Source organism: Anolis sagrei, chromosome 12 (assembly GCF_037176765.1).
Source record: "Anolis sagrei isolate rAnoSag1 chromosome 12, rAnoSag1.mat, whole genome shotgun sequence".
In the NCBI taxonomy this organism is placed as follows: domain Eukaryota; kingdom Metazoa; phylum Chordata; class Lepidosauria; order Squamata; family Dactyloidae; genus Anolis; species Anolis sagrei.
Genome location: NC_090032.1, coordinates 13,940,303 through 13,957,377, shown reverse-complemented (window position 1 = coordinate 13,957,377; position 17,075 = coordinate 13,940,303). Strand labels below are relative to the sequence as shown.

The window sequence follows — 17,075 nt, the reverse complement described above, 5'->3', positions numbered from 1 at the left end:
CAAGGTTACAACAACATCTGTTATAGAACTCCAGTATGCTGATGACAATGTCGTCTGTGCGCATTCAGAAGATCTACAAGCCATTTTGCAGAAGCATACGGGAAGCTCAGCTTGTGATTGAACAGTGAAAAAACAAAGGTGCTGCTCCAGCAGACACCAGCCATCCCCTCTCCAATGCCAGAGATACAGCTTAATGGTGTAACATTAGAAAATGTTGACCATTTCTGCTCCTTCGGCAGCCACCTCTCCACCAAAGTCAACATCGACACTGAAATACAACACCGCCTGAGCTCTGCGAGCGCAGCATTTTTCCGAATGAAGCAGAGTGTTTGAGGACCAGGACATCCGTAGGGATACCAAGGTGCTTGTTTATAGAGCTATTGTCCTCCCAACCCTGCTCTATGCCTGTGAGACGTGGACTGTCTAGAGACGTCACATGCAACTCCTGGAACGATTCCATCAGCGCTGCCTCCGGAAAATCCTGCAAATCCCTTGGGAAGACAGGCGGGGAAACGTCAGTGTGCTGGAAGAAGCAAAGACCACCAGCATTGAAGTGATGGTTCTCTGCCATCAACTCCGCTGGACCGGCCACGTTGTCCGGATGCCCGACCACCGTCTCCCAAAGCAGTTGCTCTACTCCAAATCTCTTTGGAAGACAGGCGGATAAATGTCAGCGTGCTGGAAGAAGCAAAGACCATCAGCATTGAAGCGATGGTCCTCTGTCATCAACTCCGCTGGACTGGCCATGTTGTCCGGATGCCCGACCAGTTGCACTATTCCAAACTCAAGAATGGAAAACAGAATGTTGGTGGACAGGAAAAGAGATTGAAAGATGGGCTCAAAGCCAACCTTCAAAACTCTGGCATAGACACTGAGAACTGGGAAGCCCTGGCCCTTGAGCAATCCAGCTGGAGGTCAGCTGTGACCAGCAGCGCTGCAGAATTTGAAGAGGCACGAATGGAGGGCGAAAGAGAGAAGCGTGCCAAGAGGAAGGTGCGTCAAGCCAACCCCGACCGAGACCGCCTTCCACCTGGAAACCAATACCCTCACTGCAGAAGAAGATGCAGAGCAAGAAGAGGGCTCCACAGCCACATACGGACCCACAAGAATACTGGAAGACAATCATTCCCGGAAAACGAGGGATCGCCTAAGGAAGTATGTGTGTGTGTGTATTGAATTGTTGCCTTTGAGTCCCCTTTGGGGTTGAGAAGGGCGGGATATAAATATGACACATAAATAAATAATAAATAGATGCAGTTCAAATTGAATAGCGTCAAAGAGAAGAGGTCTGCCAGTTATATAAGATATCGCTGTTTTCGCAAAGAAAACCAGCCCTAGATCAAAAGACTTTGCACCCTGAGAATTTTGGGTGTCCAATCCAGTCCTTTATCCTTTCAGCAAGCGCCCAAGGCAAAGAGGCCATGTTTCTTTCACTTTTACACAGTTACCAAATACACTTTTTAATAGTCTTACTGTGCATGGATTTTATTGTTAGACTAATAAAATAAATAATGGATATCTATATGTACCTTTCAAGTTGCCGGTCAGCATAATGGCAACCTCATGAATTCCATAGGGTTTTGTTAGGCAAGGATTACTCAGTAGTGGAGTACCCTGTGCTTCCTTTGCACCTACTACCCAGAGATGACCCTGCTTAGCTTTCCAAGTTTAGACAGGATCTGGTGCCTTTCAGCCTAAAATAAATAATACACAAACTAGATTGCAGATAAAGTGCTGGCTTAGAGAAGCAAGTCGCGTGATAAGGAATGGTTGCTTACCTGTAGCCGTGTTTCTTCAAGGGGTCACCTGTGAAATTTGCACAGCCATATCTGACCAGGAAGAAGAAACACGGTTACAGGTAAGCAACCATTCCCTCTTCTTCGTGGTCCCTGTGAAACGCGCACATATGGCTGGGTGAATTTCATGGGTGACCACTCAAAGAATCATAGAATCAAAGAGTTGGAAGAGACCTCATGGGCCATCCAGTCCAACCCCATTCTGCCAAGAAGCAGGAAAATTGCATTCAAAGCACCCCTGACAGATAGCCATCCAGCCTCTGCTTAAAAGCTTCCAAAGAAGGAGCCTCCACCACACTCCGGGGCAGAGAGTTCCACTGCTGAACGGCTCTCACAGTCAGGAAGTTCTTCCTCATGTTCAGATGGAATCTCCTCTCTTGTAGTTTGAACATGGTTGCAGGTAAACAACCATTCCTTCTTCTTCGTAGTAACCCATGAAACGCGCACATATGGTTGTGTGCATTTCATGGGGACCATGAAGAAAAAATAGCAAAGGATACCTGTGACTCAACTCATCACAATTTTTATGAGAGGACAACCTACGATGGGCATTCCTTAAAGATTTCCCCTGACCCACTTCTATTTATCACATGTGCACATGTGTAATGACAAGTCATAGAATCCGAGAGTTGGAAGAGACCTCATGGGTCATCCAGTCCAACCCCATTCTGCCAAGAAGCAGGAATATTGCATTCGAAGCACTCCTGACAGATGGCCATCCAGCCTCTGCTTAAAAGCTTCCAAAGAAGGAGCCTCCACCACACTCCAGGGCAGAGAGTTCCACTGCTGAACGGCTCTCACAGTCAGGAAGTTCTTCCTCATGTTCAGATGGAATCTCCTCTCCTGTAGTTTGAAGCCATTGTTTCGCATCCTAGTCTCCAGGGAAGCAGAAAACAAGCTTGCTCCCTCCTCCCTGTGGCTTCCTCTTACATATTTATACATGGCTATCATATCTCCTCTCAGCCTTCTCTTCTTCAAGCTAAACATGCCCAGCTCTTTAAGCTGCTCCTCATAGGGCTTGTTCTCCAGATCCTTGGTCATTTTAGTCAAGGGTCTGGAGAACGAAGCCCCCTGAGGAGCGGCTTAAAGAGCTGCTTTAGTTTGAAGCCGTTGTTCCGCGTCCTAGTCTCCAGGGAAGCAGAAAACAAGCTTGCTCCCTCCTCCCTGTGACTTCCTCTCACATATTTATACATGGCTATCATATCTCCTCTCAGCCTTCTCTTCTTCAGGCTAAACATGCCCAGCTCTTTAAGCCGCTCCTCATAGGGCTTGTTCTCCAGACCCTTGGTCATTTTAGTCAAGGGTCTGGAGAACGAAGCCCGATGAGGAGCGGCTTAAAGCGCTGCTTCAGAGTCACCCAGGAGGACCTGGGACTTAATTCTTTTACCTTGTTGTGCTAAAGCAGCCAAGTGGACATGAACAGGGTCATACTTACTGGGGGATGAAGAGGGGGACTTCAGACTAAACTTGCCCAGCTCTTCAAGCCAATCCTCATAGGGCTTGTTCTCCAGACCCTTGGGACACAGGCCGTATAGAAATAGAGTAGTCTGCAAATGACACTCAGAAGTCAGCAAAAGGCTAAGAATACCCTGGAATTCCTTGCTGGATTGATGTATACATGATCCCTTTGGATGACCGCATCCAGACCTAGAGAAGGTCTTTAGAAGCATGAGCGATTATGATTTACAACAGGGGTCCTCAAACTTTTTACACAGAGGGCCAGGTCACAGTCCCTCAAACTGATGGAGGGCCGGATTATAATTTGAAAAAGAAAAGAATGAATTCCTATGCACACTGCAATAAATTATTTGTAGTGCAAAAAACACCCAAAAACAATACAATAATTAAAATGAAAAACAATTTTAGCAAATATAAACATTAGTATTTCAATGGGAAGTGTGGACCTGCTTTTGGCTGATGAGATAGGATTGTTGTTGTTGTTGTTGTGTGCTTTCAAGTCGTTTCAGACTTAAGTTGACCCTGAGTGAGGGCCGGGTAAATTACCTTGGAGGGCCATATCCGGCCCCCGGGCCTTAGTTTGAGGACCCCTGATTTACAAAGTCCTCCCGCACCCCATAACTGTTTGAGTGGATGGATTCCAGCAAATGCACCACCACCATTCTGAAATTGTGCACAGGCAAGACAAGAGTTCAGAAAACAAGCCTCCTGCTGACCTTCGCCTGAACAGGAGGAAGAAAAAATGCAACGGCATTGATATCCATCAACACTTATGGATGGGCACTCGTCCAGGATTCAATGGAAAAGTCAGAGATTGCAGCGGTTGCCTCCTCTGAAGGCTGTAGCAAATGGAGCCGGATGAAACCGAGGCGGCTGTCAGGAGTGCGCAAGACAGCCCATGTGCAAGCAGAGCAGCCAGGGAGTCTTCCCCAAGGAGCACACAAAAAAGTCACACATCGTAGTTGGGCAAATAGCTGTAGGAAGGCCTGCTGGCAGATGAGGAGTTGCAGCTGCACGGGAAGAACCAGCAGATCACAAAACCTGGAAAGATAGAATCATAGAATCATAAAATCATAGAATCAAAGAGTTGGAAGAGACCTCAGACTTTGCGCTTAACCACAACCTTTGCGCTTAACCACAACCAAACTTTGTATGACCTCTACATAGAATCAAAGAGTTAGAAGAGACCTCATGGGCCATCCAGCCCAACCCCATTCTGCGAAGAAGCAGGAATATTGCATTCAAATCATCCCTGACAGATGGCTGTCCAGCCTCTGTTTAAAAGCTTCCAAAGAAGGAGCCTCCACCACACTCTGGGGCAGGGAGTTCCACTGCTGAACGGTTCTCACAGTCAGGAAGTTCTTCCTCAGGTTCAGATGGAATCTCCTTTCTTGTGGTTTGAAGCCATTGTTCAGCGTCCTAGTCTCCAAGGAAGCAGAAAACAAGCTTGCTCCCTCCTCCCTGTGGCTACATAGAATCATAGAATCAAAGAGTTGGAAGAGACCTCATGGGCCATCCAGCCCAACCCCATTCTGCCAAGAAGCAGGAATATTGCATTCAAATCACCCCTGACAGATGGCCATCCAGCCTCTGCTTAAAAGCTTCCAAAGAAGGAGCCTCCACCACACTCCGGGGCAGAGAGTTCCACTGCTGAACGGCTCTCACAGTCAGGAAGTTCTTCCTAATGTTCAGATGGAATCTCCTCTCTTGTAGTTTGAAGCCATTGTTCCGCGTCCTAGTTTCCAAGGAAGCAGAAAACAAGCTTGCTCCCTCCTCCCTGTGGCTTCCTCTCACATATTTATACATGGCTACCATATCTCCTCTCAGCCTTTTCTTCTTCAGGCTAAACATGCCCAGCTCCTTAAGCCGCTCCTCATAGGGCTTGTTCTCCAGACCCTTGATCATTTTAGTCACCCTCCTCTGGACACATTCCAGCTTGTCAATATCTCTCTTGAACTGTGGTGCCCAGAATTGGACACAATATTCCAGGTGTGGTCTAACCAAGGCAGAATAGAGCATGGGGAGCATGACTTCCCTAGATCTAGACACTATGCTCCTATTGATGCAGGCCAAAATCCCATTGGCTTCTTTTGCCGCCACATCACATTGTTGGCTCATGTTTAACTTGTCCATGAGGACTCCAAGATCTTTTTCACACGTACTGCTCTCGAGCCAGGCATCGTCCCCCATTCTATATCTTTGCATTTCGTTTTTCCTGCCAAAGTGGAGTATCTTGCATTTGTCCCTGTTGAACTTCATTTTGTAAGTTTTGGCCAATCATCTCTCTAATCTGTCAAGATCGTTTTGAATCCTGCTCCTGTCCTCTGGAGTCTTGGCTCTCCCTCCCAATTTGGTGTCCTCTGCAAACTTGATGATCCTGCCTTCTACCCTTCATCTAAGTCATTAATAAAGATGTTGAACAGGACCGGGCCCAGGACGGAACCCTGCTTGTGGCACTCCGCTCGTCACTTCTTTCCAGGATGAAGAGGAAGATATTAGAGTGGGGAGAAGAGAGGACGCTTGATGTGGCTCATCACAGGGAAGCCCCCAACGCAGCCCTTCCCCTCGGCCACCTCTGCGACTTACCTCGGCCAAACACCTCCCGCAAGAGGGCAATCTTGGGCTTCCGCGTGTGGGACACTTCCTGGTGCGCCTTCTTCAGGAGTCGATTGCGCAACTGTTCAATTGGAGTCTCATCTGTGATGATAGAGACCAGCTGGAGGGCGAAAGGCATACAATGAGTATGGAAGAATATTTTATTTATTTATTTATTATTCGGACTTATATGCCGCCACTCCCCTGGGGCTCGGAGCGGCTTACAAGAACAGGCTAAAATCGAACACAATTTAAAAACAATTTAAAAATAACAATATCAAAGATCAAAGGCCTGTCGAAATAGGTATGTCTTACATGCCCTGCAGAAAGCTGATAAGTCCCGCAAGGCACGGACTTCAGGTGGCAGAGGATTCCAGAGTGATGGTGCCACTGCTGTGAAGGCTCTGCGTGTGGTTGCTGTTAGACGCAAGGTCTTGACACTGGGGACTTCCAATAGATCTTGGTCCTCAGAATGGAGGGATCTCTGGGGTTGGGAGGGGGTGAGGCGGTCCCTCAGGTACATCGGCCCCAGACCATGCAAGGCCTTAAAGGTGAGTAACATCACTTTGAAAGTGATCCGGTGCTCAATTGGTAACCAATGCAGCTGCCGTAAGATTGGTGTTATGTGGCATCTCATCAGAATTCCCGCAAGAAGCTGAGCACCTGCATTTTGTACCAACTTGAGCTTCCGGATCACTGACAGAGGAAGGCCAATGTAGAGGGCGTTACAGTAGTCCAGTCTTGAGATGACCGTGGCCTGGATCACCGTAGCTAGGTCGTCCCTGGACAGGGAGGGGGCCAGCCGTCTAGCCTGCTGCAGGTGAAAAAAGGCAGTTCTGCTAACGGTGAAGACCTGGGCCTCCATCGTCAGCAGAGGGTCCAAAAGGATTCCCAGACTCTTTACCAATGAGGACGGGCGTAGCGCCTCGCCATCCAGGGTGGGCAGATGGATGTCCCCACTGCCCAGTCGACCCAGCCATAGGATCTCCGTCTTTGCTGGATTCACCCTCAACCTGCTGGCACGCAGCCATCCAGTCACGGCCTCGAGGCACTGATGGAAACAATCGGGTACAGAGTCCGGTCGGCCTTCCATCTTCAGCACCAGCTGAGTGTCATCAGCGTACTGGTAACACTCAAGCCCAAAACCTCGAACCAGCTGAGCAAGTGGTCGCATATAAATGTTACACAACAGAGGGGAGAGATTGGCCCCCTGAGGAACCCTACAAGATAGAGGGGACCTCTCAGAAACCAGGCGCTCCCCTCTCCACTTTTTTTTTGTTTTTTTGTCGTGTCAGGAGCGACTTGAGAAACTGCAAGTCGCTTCTGGTGTGAGAGAATTGGCCGTCTGCAAAGACGTTGCCCAGGGGACGCCTGGATAAATTGATGTTTTTATCATCCTTGTGGGAGGCTTCTCTCATGTCCCCGCATGAGGAGCTAGAGCTGATAGAGGGAGCTCATCCGCCTCTCCCAAGATTCGAACCTGCGACCTGTCGGTCTTCAGTCTTGCCGGCACAGGGGTTTAACCCACTGCGCCACTTGGGACTCCCAGGTTATTTGGGTGACGATTCAGAAAATTTCATTGGACTGACCACATCAGCTCTAGTTTCTGATACAGAACATACGCCATCCAGTAGTTGCCATCTGTTCGCCCAAAGAAAACCATATTTAATAAGCCTCAGCACTATAAGAAGGTTTTGTGAGACCAGTTGCTCTCGTTGCACTGGTGTAGTAATGGTGAGGCCGTGGACCATATTTTAGTTCTTGCGGATCACTGGTGGTCCGTGGACCACAGGTTGGGAACCAGTTTTAAATGAATGTCCTACACCAGTGGTTCCCAAACGTATTTGGCCTACCCCCTGGAAATCAATTTTTCTAAATCTTCTCTTCTTTCTTTTATACTTTCACCACCCCCTTACAGTTATTCATGACCCCCAAATGCACCTGTAGCCATTATCCCCCCCCCCCCCCCGATCGCTGCAGCGCCCACTTTGGGAATCACTGTCCTACATCCTCTGAAGTACTCCATTTCACTACTGAACAGCTCACTGTCCACGGTTGTGAAGAAAGGAGGACAGCCAGTTTAAAGCTCTCCCCCTGACTCCAGCAACAGCAAGGCGGTGGGTCAAAAGATTGTGGTTGACTGTGTCAAATGCTGCTGTGAGATCCAATAACACAAGCAGCGCCGACCTGCCCTGGTCAAGCTGGCCAATGATCAAACCTGACGGAAGATGGACTCCAACAATCAGCAAAAGGGAGAGGGTGCCGCAGATTCCCCATTCCTGCCCTAAACACTTACCTGGTCATAAAATATGACTGTGACAAAGAGTCCAAAGAGGATGGATTCCACCAACAGGATGATACGGTGAGCACTAAAAAACAGAACAAGCAAAGGTGCAGTCCGTTTGTTAGCTAGGAACATCATTAGTTCAATTGAGGTTTCCAGGGCGATAACATGCAATGTAAGGCTGCTTTTTCATCAGTTGGCGCATGCATCACACATATATCCTCTGAAATGTTTTTATGCGATGGCTGAAACCGTGGCAGTTGATTACTGGTACCCCAATACTCCAATACCCCAATAAGTACTCTCTATGTGGGGCTGCCCCTGAAGACGGCCCGGAAGCTGCAACTAGTCCAACGCGCGGCAGCCATGATTCTAACAGGAGCGGAGCGCAGGGAGCATACAACCCCCCTGTTGCACCAGCTCCACTGGCTGCTGATTTGCTACTGGGCCCAATTCAAGGTGTTGGTACTGGCCTATAAAGCCCTAAACGGTTCCAGCCCAAGATACCTATCTGACCGCATCTCGGCCTATGAACCCACCCGGACTTTGAGATCTTCCGGGGAGGCCCTGCTCTCGATCCCGCCAGTCTCTCAAGCACGGTTGGCGGGGACGAGAGATAGGGCCTTCTCGGTGGTGGCTCCTCGGCTGTGGAATGCCCTTCCTGTAGATGTTAGGCTGGCACCATCTCTCATGACATTCCGTAGAAAGTTGAAGACCTGGATGTTTGTGCAGGTGTTTGAGTAATTCAGTGCAATTCTGGTAATTTGAACATAGGAACGGAACAATCGACGATGAATTTGGATCACGCTTGGATGATGAGGCGATTGTGATAACTGTGTATTGATGATGGTTTATTAGCTAGTAATGGAAATGTGTAATTTAACTGTTTTGCATATTAATTATTGCTGTTTTTATTGTCTTTGCTGTTTGCTGTCTGGAAACCGCTGTGAGTCGCCCTCGGGCTTGAGATACAGCGGTATCCAAGAATAGTAAATATATATATATATATATATATATATATATATATATTGCAATATGTTAAATGTATGCGTCAGGCCTCAGCAGCAGGAGAAGGCAAGGTGACATTGAGTCAAATAAAGGAAGTCGCTCCAACTCTCCCGTCTCTACAGCTCTTATCTGTCTTTTTTTTCTTTTTTTTTAGTAATTTTTTATTGTTATCATAAAAATAAAAATAAAAAGTGGTATAAAACCCCCCAAAAAACAATTTACAAGTAAAGTGGGGGAACATTGGATTATAGGAAAGTAGGAAATCTTAAAGGTCAAACTGCGTGAGAGAGAGAAAGAGAAAGAAGAAAACAAAAACAAAAAAAGCAAAAACCAAAAACAAAAAACAGAACACGCACACACACATAGTTATTTGACTTCCATTCGGTGCTTTCACTTAATATGAATCCACTTTATAGTCCATATCTATCTTATAGGCTTGGGTAACTACGGAAAAATTTGGTTCTAAACTCGTTTCGTTTTGAGGGGGGCCCTTGCGTTTCGTTTTTTTAAAGAATTCCGAAATTTCCCTTTTAAAAATTTCAAAATATACGAAATTTCGTAAAATTACGAATCGATTCGTTAATGGCGGACGCGATTGCGCAATATGCTAAAAAACCCTCCAAATGGGAGAGGGGGAACTTCTGAAGCTTTCCTCTCCCTCTGTTGTTGACTGTTGGTGTGATAATTCATTTTTTATCACTGATAAAAACAAACAACAACTATAAAACTTGCACCAGACATACGGAAATAATTACGAAACAATTTCGAAACAATTTTGAAACAATTACGAACCAATTACGAAACAATACGAAATAAATTGGAAAAATTGTTTCGATTTTTAATTACTCCTCACAGTAGTCCTGCATGGCTCAATATTGGATCGTAAGCTAATTTAAATACGAATAACGAATTACGAAATTAACGAACGAAACCGCCCAAGCCTACTATCTTAGTATCATGTCATTTTTTATTTATTTAACATCTTTCCTTCATGTAGTTTTCAAATGGTGACCAGTTTGTCTCTTTTATTGGCTTTCCCGAGCTTTTTCTAAAAAAAAAAAGTTAATTTGTCCATATCTTTTATTTCTTGTAGTTTATTTAACCAGTCCTCTATTTCTGGAATTTTGTCTATTTTCCAAATTTTAGCAAATGAAATCCTTGCTGCTGTTGAAATATAGGTAAATAAAATGTCCTTATTTGGATCTGGGGTGAATTCTGAGTCTGTAATATTTAATAGAGAATATTCTGGTTTTTTTCGGAATGACATTCCCAGTATTTTTTGTGTCTCTTCGTGTATAAGGTCTGGAGAACAAGCCCTATGAGGAGCGGCTTAAGGAGCTGGGCATGTTTAGCCTGAAGAAGAGAAGGCTGAGAGGGGATATGATAGCCATGTATAAATATGTGAGAGGAAGCCACAGGGAGGAGGGAGCAAGCTTGTTTTCTGCTTCCTTGGAGACTAGGACGTGGAACAATGGCTTCAAACTACAAGAAAGGAGATTCCATCTGAACATGAGAAAGAACTTCCTGACTGTGAGAGCCGTTCAGCAGTGGAACTCTCTGCCCCGGAGTGTGGTGGAGGCTCCTTCTTTGGAAGCTTTTAAACAGAGGCTGGATGGCCATCTGTCAGGGGTGATTTGAATGCGATGTTCCTGCTTCTTGGCAGAATGGGGTTGGACTGGATGGCCCATGAGGTCTCTTCCAACTCTATGATTCTATGATTCTATATTTTTCCAATAAATTTGTGTTTTCTTGCAGGACCACCACATATGAAAGAAACTGCCCTCTATTTCTTGACATTTCCAACATTTTTTGTCCAAATTTTTATACATTAGATTTAATTTTTTAGGTGTAACATACTATCGATGAAGCACCTTAAGCCAATTTTCCTTCAAATCCATTGCATATGTATATTTTAGTTTTTTATTCCAAATTGTTTCCCATTCTCTCAAATGGATTGGTCTTCTTAAGATTGGTCTTCATAAGAAAATACAGCTCCTGTCTTTCTGACAGCATGCGGTTAAGCAGTTATACAAAAGCGAGCATGGAGCAACCTCCCTTCCCCTCGGCCCCGAGCCAAGACTTTTGTGCTCCAGTTGTTCTTGGCAGGAACTTTGTGACATGGCAATTTCTTTTTTCTTTCTTTCTTTCCCCTCTGCATCCCCTTCCGTACCCTCCCTCCCCTTGTATATGGATTATTTCCTTGACTGGGAGGAGGAGGAGGAAAAAGTGAGTACTCACATTTGGCTGCGGTTGCCAGAAACGCCACCCTCAGCTCCTTCTGTTTTTCCTGTCGAGCCCTTGTCTGTAGGCCACAGCCAGGTGGTCAGGACCAGCCCCATGGCATACAGGCTAGCCAAGCCTTGCCGACCGGGAGAATGAGGTCAAGGAAAGCCAGGAAGGAGGGGGCAGAAAGAGGAAACATTCAAAAAGTCAATCAACGTGACCAGCCATTGTCTTTGGGGGCCATTTGTGATACATCTCCAAATATGGTCAGGAGAGAACTCTTTAGTTGATGACCTTAGCATCTCTCAAAAGTCCAGATTTCTGGACTAATGAGGTCAGCTTAAAGCACTGATTCTCAACCTTCCTAATGTCACGACCCCTTAAGACACTTCCTCATGTTGTGGTGACCCCCAACCATAACATTCTTTTTGTTCAATGTATTGTCGAAGGCTTTCATGGCTGGAATCCATGGGTTGTTGTAGGTTTTTCCAGGCTATATGGCCATGTTCTGGTGGCATTTTTCTCCTGACGTTTCGCCTGCATCTGTGGCAAGCATCCTCAGAGGTAATGAGGTCTGTTGGAACTAGGAAAAATGGGTTTATATATCTGTGGAATGACCAGGGTGAGACAAAGGACTTTTGTTTGCTGGTTGCTACTGTTATGATATACTGTTATGCTACTGGTTCTTTTTGTTGCTACTGTTATGAATTGTATGAGATTGAGATCCTCCGGGGAGGCCCTGCTTTCCGTTCCACCATTGTCACAGGCACGATTGGTGGGGACGAGAGACAGGACCTTCTCGGTGATTGCTCCCCGGCTATGGAACTCCCTTCCTGGTGAGATCAGGTCGGCCCCCTCCCTCCTGTCCTTTAGAAGGATGGTCAAAACTTGGCTGCGGGACAGAGGTGGCCCTAGGTAATTTTCAATGGTAAGCAAACAGTATTTTGCCCCCCCCCCTCCAACCAATCACTGATATATATTTTCTGTTCGTCGTGGGAGTTCTGTGTGCCATATTTGGTTCAATTCCATCATTGGTGGAGTTCAGAATGCTCTTTGATTGTAGGTGAACTATACATCCCAGTAACTACAACTCACATATGTCAAGGTCTATTTTCCCCCAAGAGCACCTCAAGAGCGCCCCTGGGCAACATCAACTATACTGCAAATGCTTACTTTGCATAATGGGTTGAGCCGCCACTGCCCCCAACCATAACATTCTTTTTGTTGCTACTGTTATGAATTGTATGAGATTTAAGATCCTCTGGGGAGGCCCTGCTTTCCGTCCCGCCATTGTCACAGCCACGACTGGTGGGGACGAGAGACAGGGCCTTCTCGGTGATTGCTCCCCAGCTACGGAACTCCCTTCCTGGTGAGATCAGGTCGGCCCCCTCCCTCCTGTCCTTTAGAAGGATGGTAAAAACTTGGCTGTGGGACCAAGCTTTCAGGACAGGGCAATGAAGCAGCAGTGGGAAAGACAACAGGGCCAATTGGATTTGATGTGGATGGCTAGGACAGTTTTAAATGGTGTATTTTAATATTTTGATAAATGTTTTTTAATGTTTATTTTATTTTATTTTAATTTCACGTATTTCTACCCCACCCTTCTCAACCCCCGAGGGGGGACTCAGGGCGACTTACAAAAGACACAATTCAATGCCTATACAACAGTACAAATAAAAAATATGTAAACAGCAATTAAAACAGTTATAAACAGTTAAAACAATCAATTATATATCACAATCAATAAAACCAATCTTATGTATTGTATGTGAATCTGTGTCCTGGCATTGAATGTTTGCCGTGTATATGCTGCGCTCCGCCCTGGGTCCCCTTCAGGATGAGAAAGGCGGAATATAAATGTTTTTAATAATAATAATAATAATAATAATAATAATAATAATAATAATAATGTAAATATCTGATATGCAAGCAGGATGTATTTTCATTTGCTGGACCAAATTTGGCATAAATACGTGATACACCCAAATTTAAATACTGGTGGGTGTTGGGGGGGATTTTGTCATTTGGGAGTTGCTGTTGCTGGGATTTATAGCTCACGTACACTTAAAGAGCATTCTGAACTCCACCAACAATGGAATTAAACCAAACTTGGTACAGAGAACTCCCATGATCAACAGAAAATACTTGAAGGGTTTTGTGGGCACTGGCCTTGAGTTTGGGAGCTGCAGTTCACCTACATCCAGAAATCACTGTGGACTCAAACAATAGATCTAGACCAAACTTGGCATAAATAAAAAAAAAGATCTCAAATACCTTTGACTTGAGCTAGGTCTCTTGAAAAAGAGTTTAGGACTCTGCAGAGGAAGGGAAGGAGGGACTCTCACAAAAGGTCCACAGAATCACATTTCCATTTTTCACGAAGCACCCAGGAAAGTATGAAGCACCCCAAATATCTCTTGTGCAGAGCTTTATCTTAACAAAACCTCACCAAAACTTGGGACTCAAGCAGTAACAGGCTGAGCAGACTGGGTGGTTTAGGAGATAAGAATTCATGGCAGTTTCAAATGAAATCCTCATATAGATGTCCTCAGCGTTTGGGGAAAGAGACCCAAGGAGCCTCAGCTCTTAGAACAGTGTTTCTTAACCTGGGGGTCGGGACCCCGGGGGGGGGGGGTCGCGAGGAGGTGTCAGAGAGGTCGCCAAAGACCATCTGTTGGTCATAGGGATACTGTGTGGAAAGATTGGCCCAATGCTCTCGTTGGTGGGGTTCAGAATGCTCTATGATTGTAGGTGAACTATAAATCACAGCATCTACAACTCCCAAATGTCAAGGTCTGTTTTCCCCCAAACTCCAACAGCGTTCACATTTGGGCATATTCAGTATTCATGCCAAGTTTGGCACAGATCTATCACTGGGTTGTTGTAGGTCATTTTGGGCTATATGGCCATGTTCTAGAGGCATTCGCTCCTGATATTTCGCCTACATCTATGGCAAGCATCCTCAGAGGTAGTGAGGTCTGTTGGAAGTAGGAAAATGGGTTTATATATCTGTGGAATGACCGGGGTGGGAGAAAGAACTCTTGTCTGTTGGAGCTAGGTGTGAATGTTTCAACTGACCACCTTGACAATAGCCTTCGACAATAGATCTATCACTCTTTGAGTCTACAGTGCTCTCTGGATGTAGGTGAACGACAACTCCCAAACTCAAGGTCAATTCCCATCAAGCCAGTATTTTCTGTTGGTCTTGGAAGTCCTGCGTGCCAAATTTGGTTCAATTCTACCGTTGGCGGGGTTCAGAATACTCTTTGATTGTGGGTTAACTATAAATCCCAGCAATTACAACTCCCAAATGACAAAATCAACCCCCCAACCCCACCCTCCATTCATGTTTGAGCTTATCGGGTATTTGTGACAAATTTGGTCCAGTGAATGAAAATACATTCTGCATATCAGATATTTACATTACAATTCATAACAGTAGCAAAATTAGTTATGAACTAACAACCAAAATAATGTTATGGTTGGGGGTCACTACAACATCAGGAACTGTATTTAAGGGGTCACAGCATTGGGAAAGTTGAGAACCACTGTCTTAGAAAGACAAAGGATTTCATTACATGCCTCCAACAATTCCAGTGTTTGTATGCGTGCGTATGTATGCAGAACACATTTAGAACAAGAGCACCCTCCAGTGGTGAAAGACAGACATTGCCAGATTGCCTTTACAGATAGAGCAAAGGCAACACCTACCAAGGTGTGTAGTGTTTTGGTGAGCACAAAAGCTTACGATCAACTAAACATTTCCCAGAGAGGAAGGCGCCTCGCTTCACTCCAGAACAAACTTACCCTTTTCTCCTCCCCCCTCTAGAATTTTATTTATTTATTTATCTATCTATCTATTTTATATACCGCCACTCCCCGAAGGCTCAGAGTGGTATCACATCTGTATGTTGTAACATACAGATGTGATACATTACATTTAAAATCAAAGAAAAAATTCAATTGAAAATGTATGGCTCATAAAAGCATATGGTATGATGGATTATTAAGGAAGGAAATCAATTCTGATTACTACCACAATGCTTTACTGCAATGCACTCTATGTGGGGCTGCCCTTGAAAACGGCTCGGAAATTTCAACTGGTACAACGGGCGGCAGTCAGGTTACTAATTGGTGGGACTTACAGAGAACGGTCAACCCCCCTGTTTAAGGAGCTCCATTGGCTGCCGTTCATTTTCCGGTCCCAATTCAAGGTGCAGGTTTTTACCTACAAAGCCCTGAACGGTTTGGGACCCGCCTACCTGCATGACCGCATTTCTCTTCGATCATCTGGAGGGGCCCTGCTCACGCTTCCACCTCCTTCGCAGGTGCGATTGGTGGGGACAAAGGTGGTGGCCCCCCGACTCTGGAACTCACTTCCCAAGGACATCAGGCATGCCCCAACATTGGCAGTCTTTAGGAGGAGCCTGAAAATGTGGCTGTTCCAGTGTGTTTTCCCAGAATAAGGAAAATTCTCAGCAATATGCCCTCAGAATGCACTTTACTACTGGTTTAGGAGTGACTGCACTCCCTCAGCTCTTTTAAAACCCTCCTACCAGATATATCCTACCTTGTTTTTAAGGCCAGCGTTTATTTTTTAAATTTTTAAACTATTACATTTGGCCCAGCCACAGGTTTTTAAATCCTTGTGTGTTACTGTTTATTGGTTATTGTTTATATGTGATTTATGTTAATTGTATTGTATTTATTGTTTTTTGTTTATTGCTTTTTGTTTTTATTGATGTGTTGTGGGGCTTGGTCTCATGTAAGCCACTCTGAGTCCCTTGGGGTGGTGGCGGCGGGGTATAAATAAAGCTTTACTATTATTATTATTATTATTATTAATTACTCCCCCTCACTTCCCAGGACACTCCTAGGAACGCGAGTCAAGACATTTTTCCACATACCTGTATAGAAGAGAAACTGGATGAAATATTTCTGGTTGAGTTCCCCAACACAGTTGTTGATCCTGTCAAGAGAGAGTATATGCTGTAACCCTCCTTCAGCCAGGTCAGAATCATAGAATCCTAGAGTTGGAAGAGACCTCGTGGGTCATCCAGTCCAACCCCCTGCCAAGAAGCAGAAAAATCGCATTCAAAGCACCCCCAACAGATGGCCTTCCAGCCTCTGTTTAAAAACTTCCAAAGAAAGATTTTCATTTTGGTATGAACGTTTGCTGAAGTTTCCCTTTTCTGAAAAGCACACACATTAATTAATTAATCTATATAAATAAAAATGCAATGTTCGTTTGTGGCATTCACATAACTCAAAAACCACTGGACGAACTGACACCAAATATGGACACAAGACACCTAACAACCCAATGTATGTCCTTCACTCAAAAATTTTTGATTTTGTCATTTTGGAGTTGTAGTTGCTGGGATTTATAGTTCACCTACAATCAAAGAGCATTCTGAACTCTATCAACGATGGAATTGAACCAAACTTGGCACACAGAACTCCCATGACCAACAGAAAACACTGGAAGGGTTTGGTGGGCAGTGTCCTTTGGTTTTGGAGTTGTAGTTCACCTACATCCAGAAATCACTGTGGACTCAAATAATGATGGATCTGGACCAAACCCTACAGGAATACTCAATATGCTCAAATGTGAACACTGGTGGAGTTTGGGAAAAATAGAATCTAGACATTTGGGAGTTGTAGTTGCAGGGATTTATAGTTCACCTACAATCAAAGAGCATTCTGAACCC

The 17,075-nt window shown here is 45.2% G+C and overlaps 1 protein-coding gene across 2 annotated transcripts in view; it reads right to left on the bottom strand.

The window, feature by feature from the left end:
• Positions 1-3,369: 3,369 nt before the first annotated feature.
• LOC132764342 (palmitoyltransferase ZDHHC3-like) overlaps positions 3,370-17,075 on the bottom strand; it is a 28,631-nt gene continuing 14,925 nt past the window's right edge. Inside the window, exons 5-9 of one of the 2 annotated variants that reach the window (XM_060758301.2) lie at positions 16,272-16,333; positions 11,380-11,500; positions 8,146-8,218; positions 5,841-5,970; positions 4,116-4,295 (exon numbers count right to left, since the gene is read on the bottom strand). In XM_060758301.2, coding sequence (XP_060614284.2) covers positions 4,204-4,295; positions 5,841-5,970; positions 8,146-8,218; positions 11,380-11,500; positions 16,272-16,333 — 478 coding nt within the window. In that variant the 3' untranslated portion in view covers positions 4,116-4,203. Of the gene's footprint in view, positions 4,296-5,840; positions 5,971-8,145; positions 8,219-11,379; positions 11,501-16,271; positions 16,334-17,075 lie in introns of both variants that reach the window. The other variant, XM_067472451.1, reaches the window with a different exon arrangement.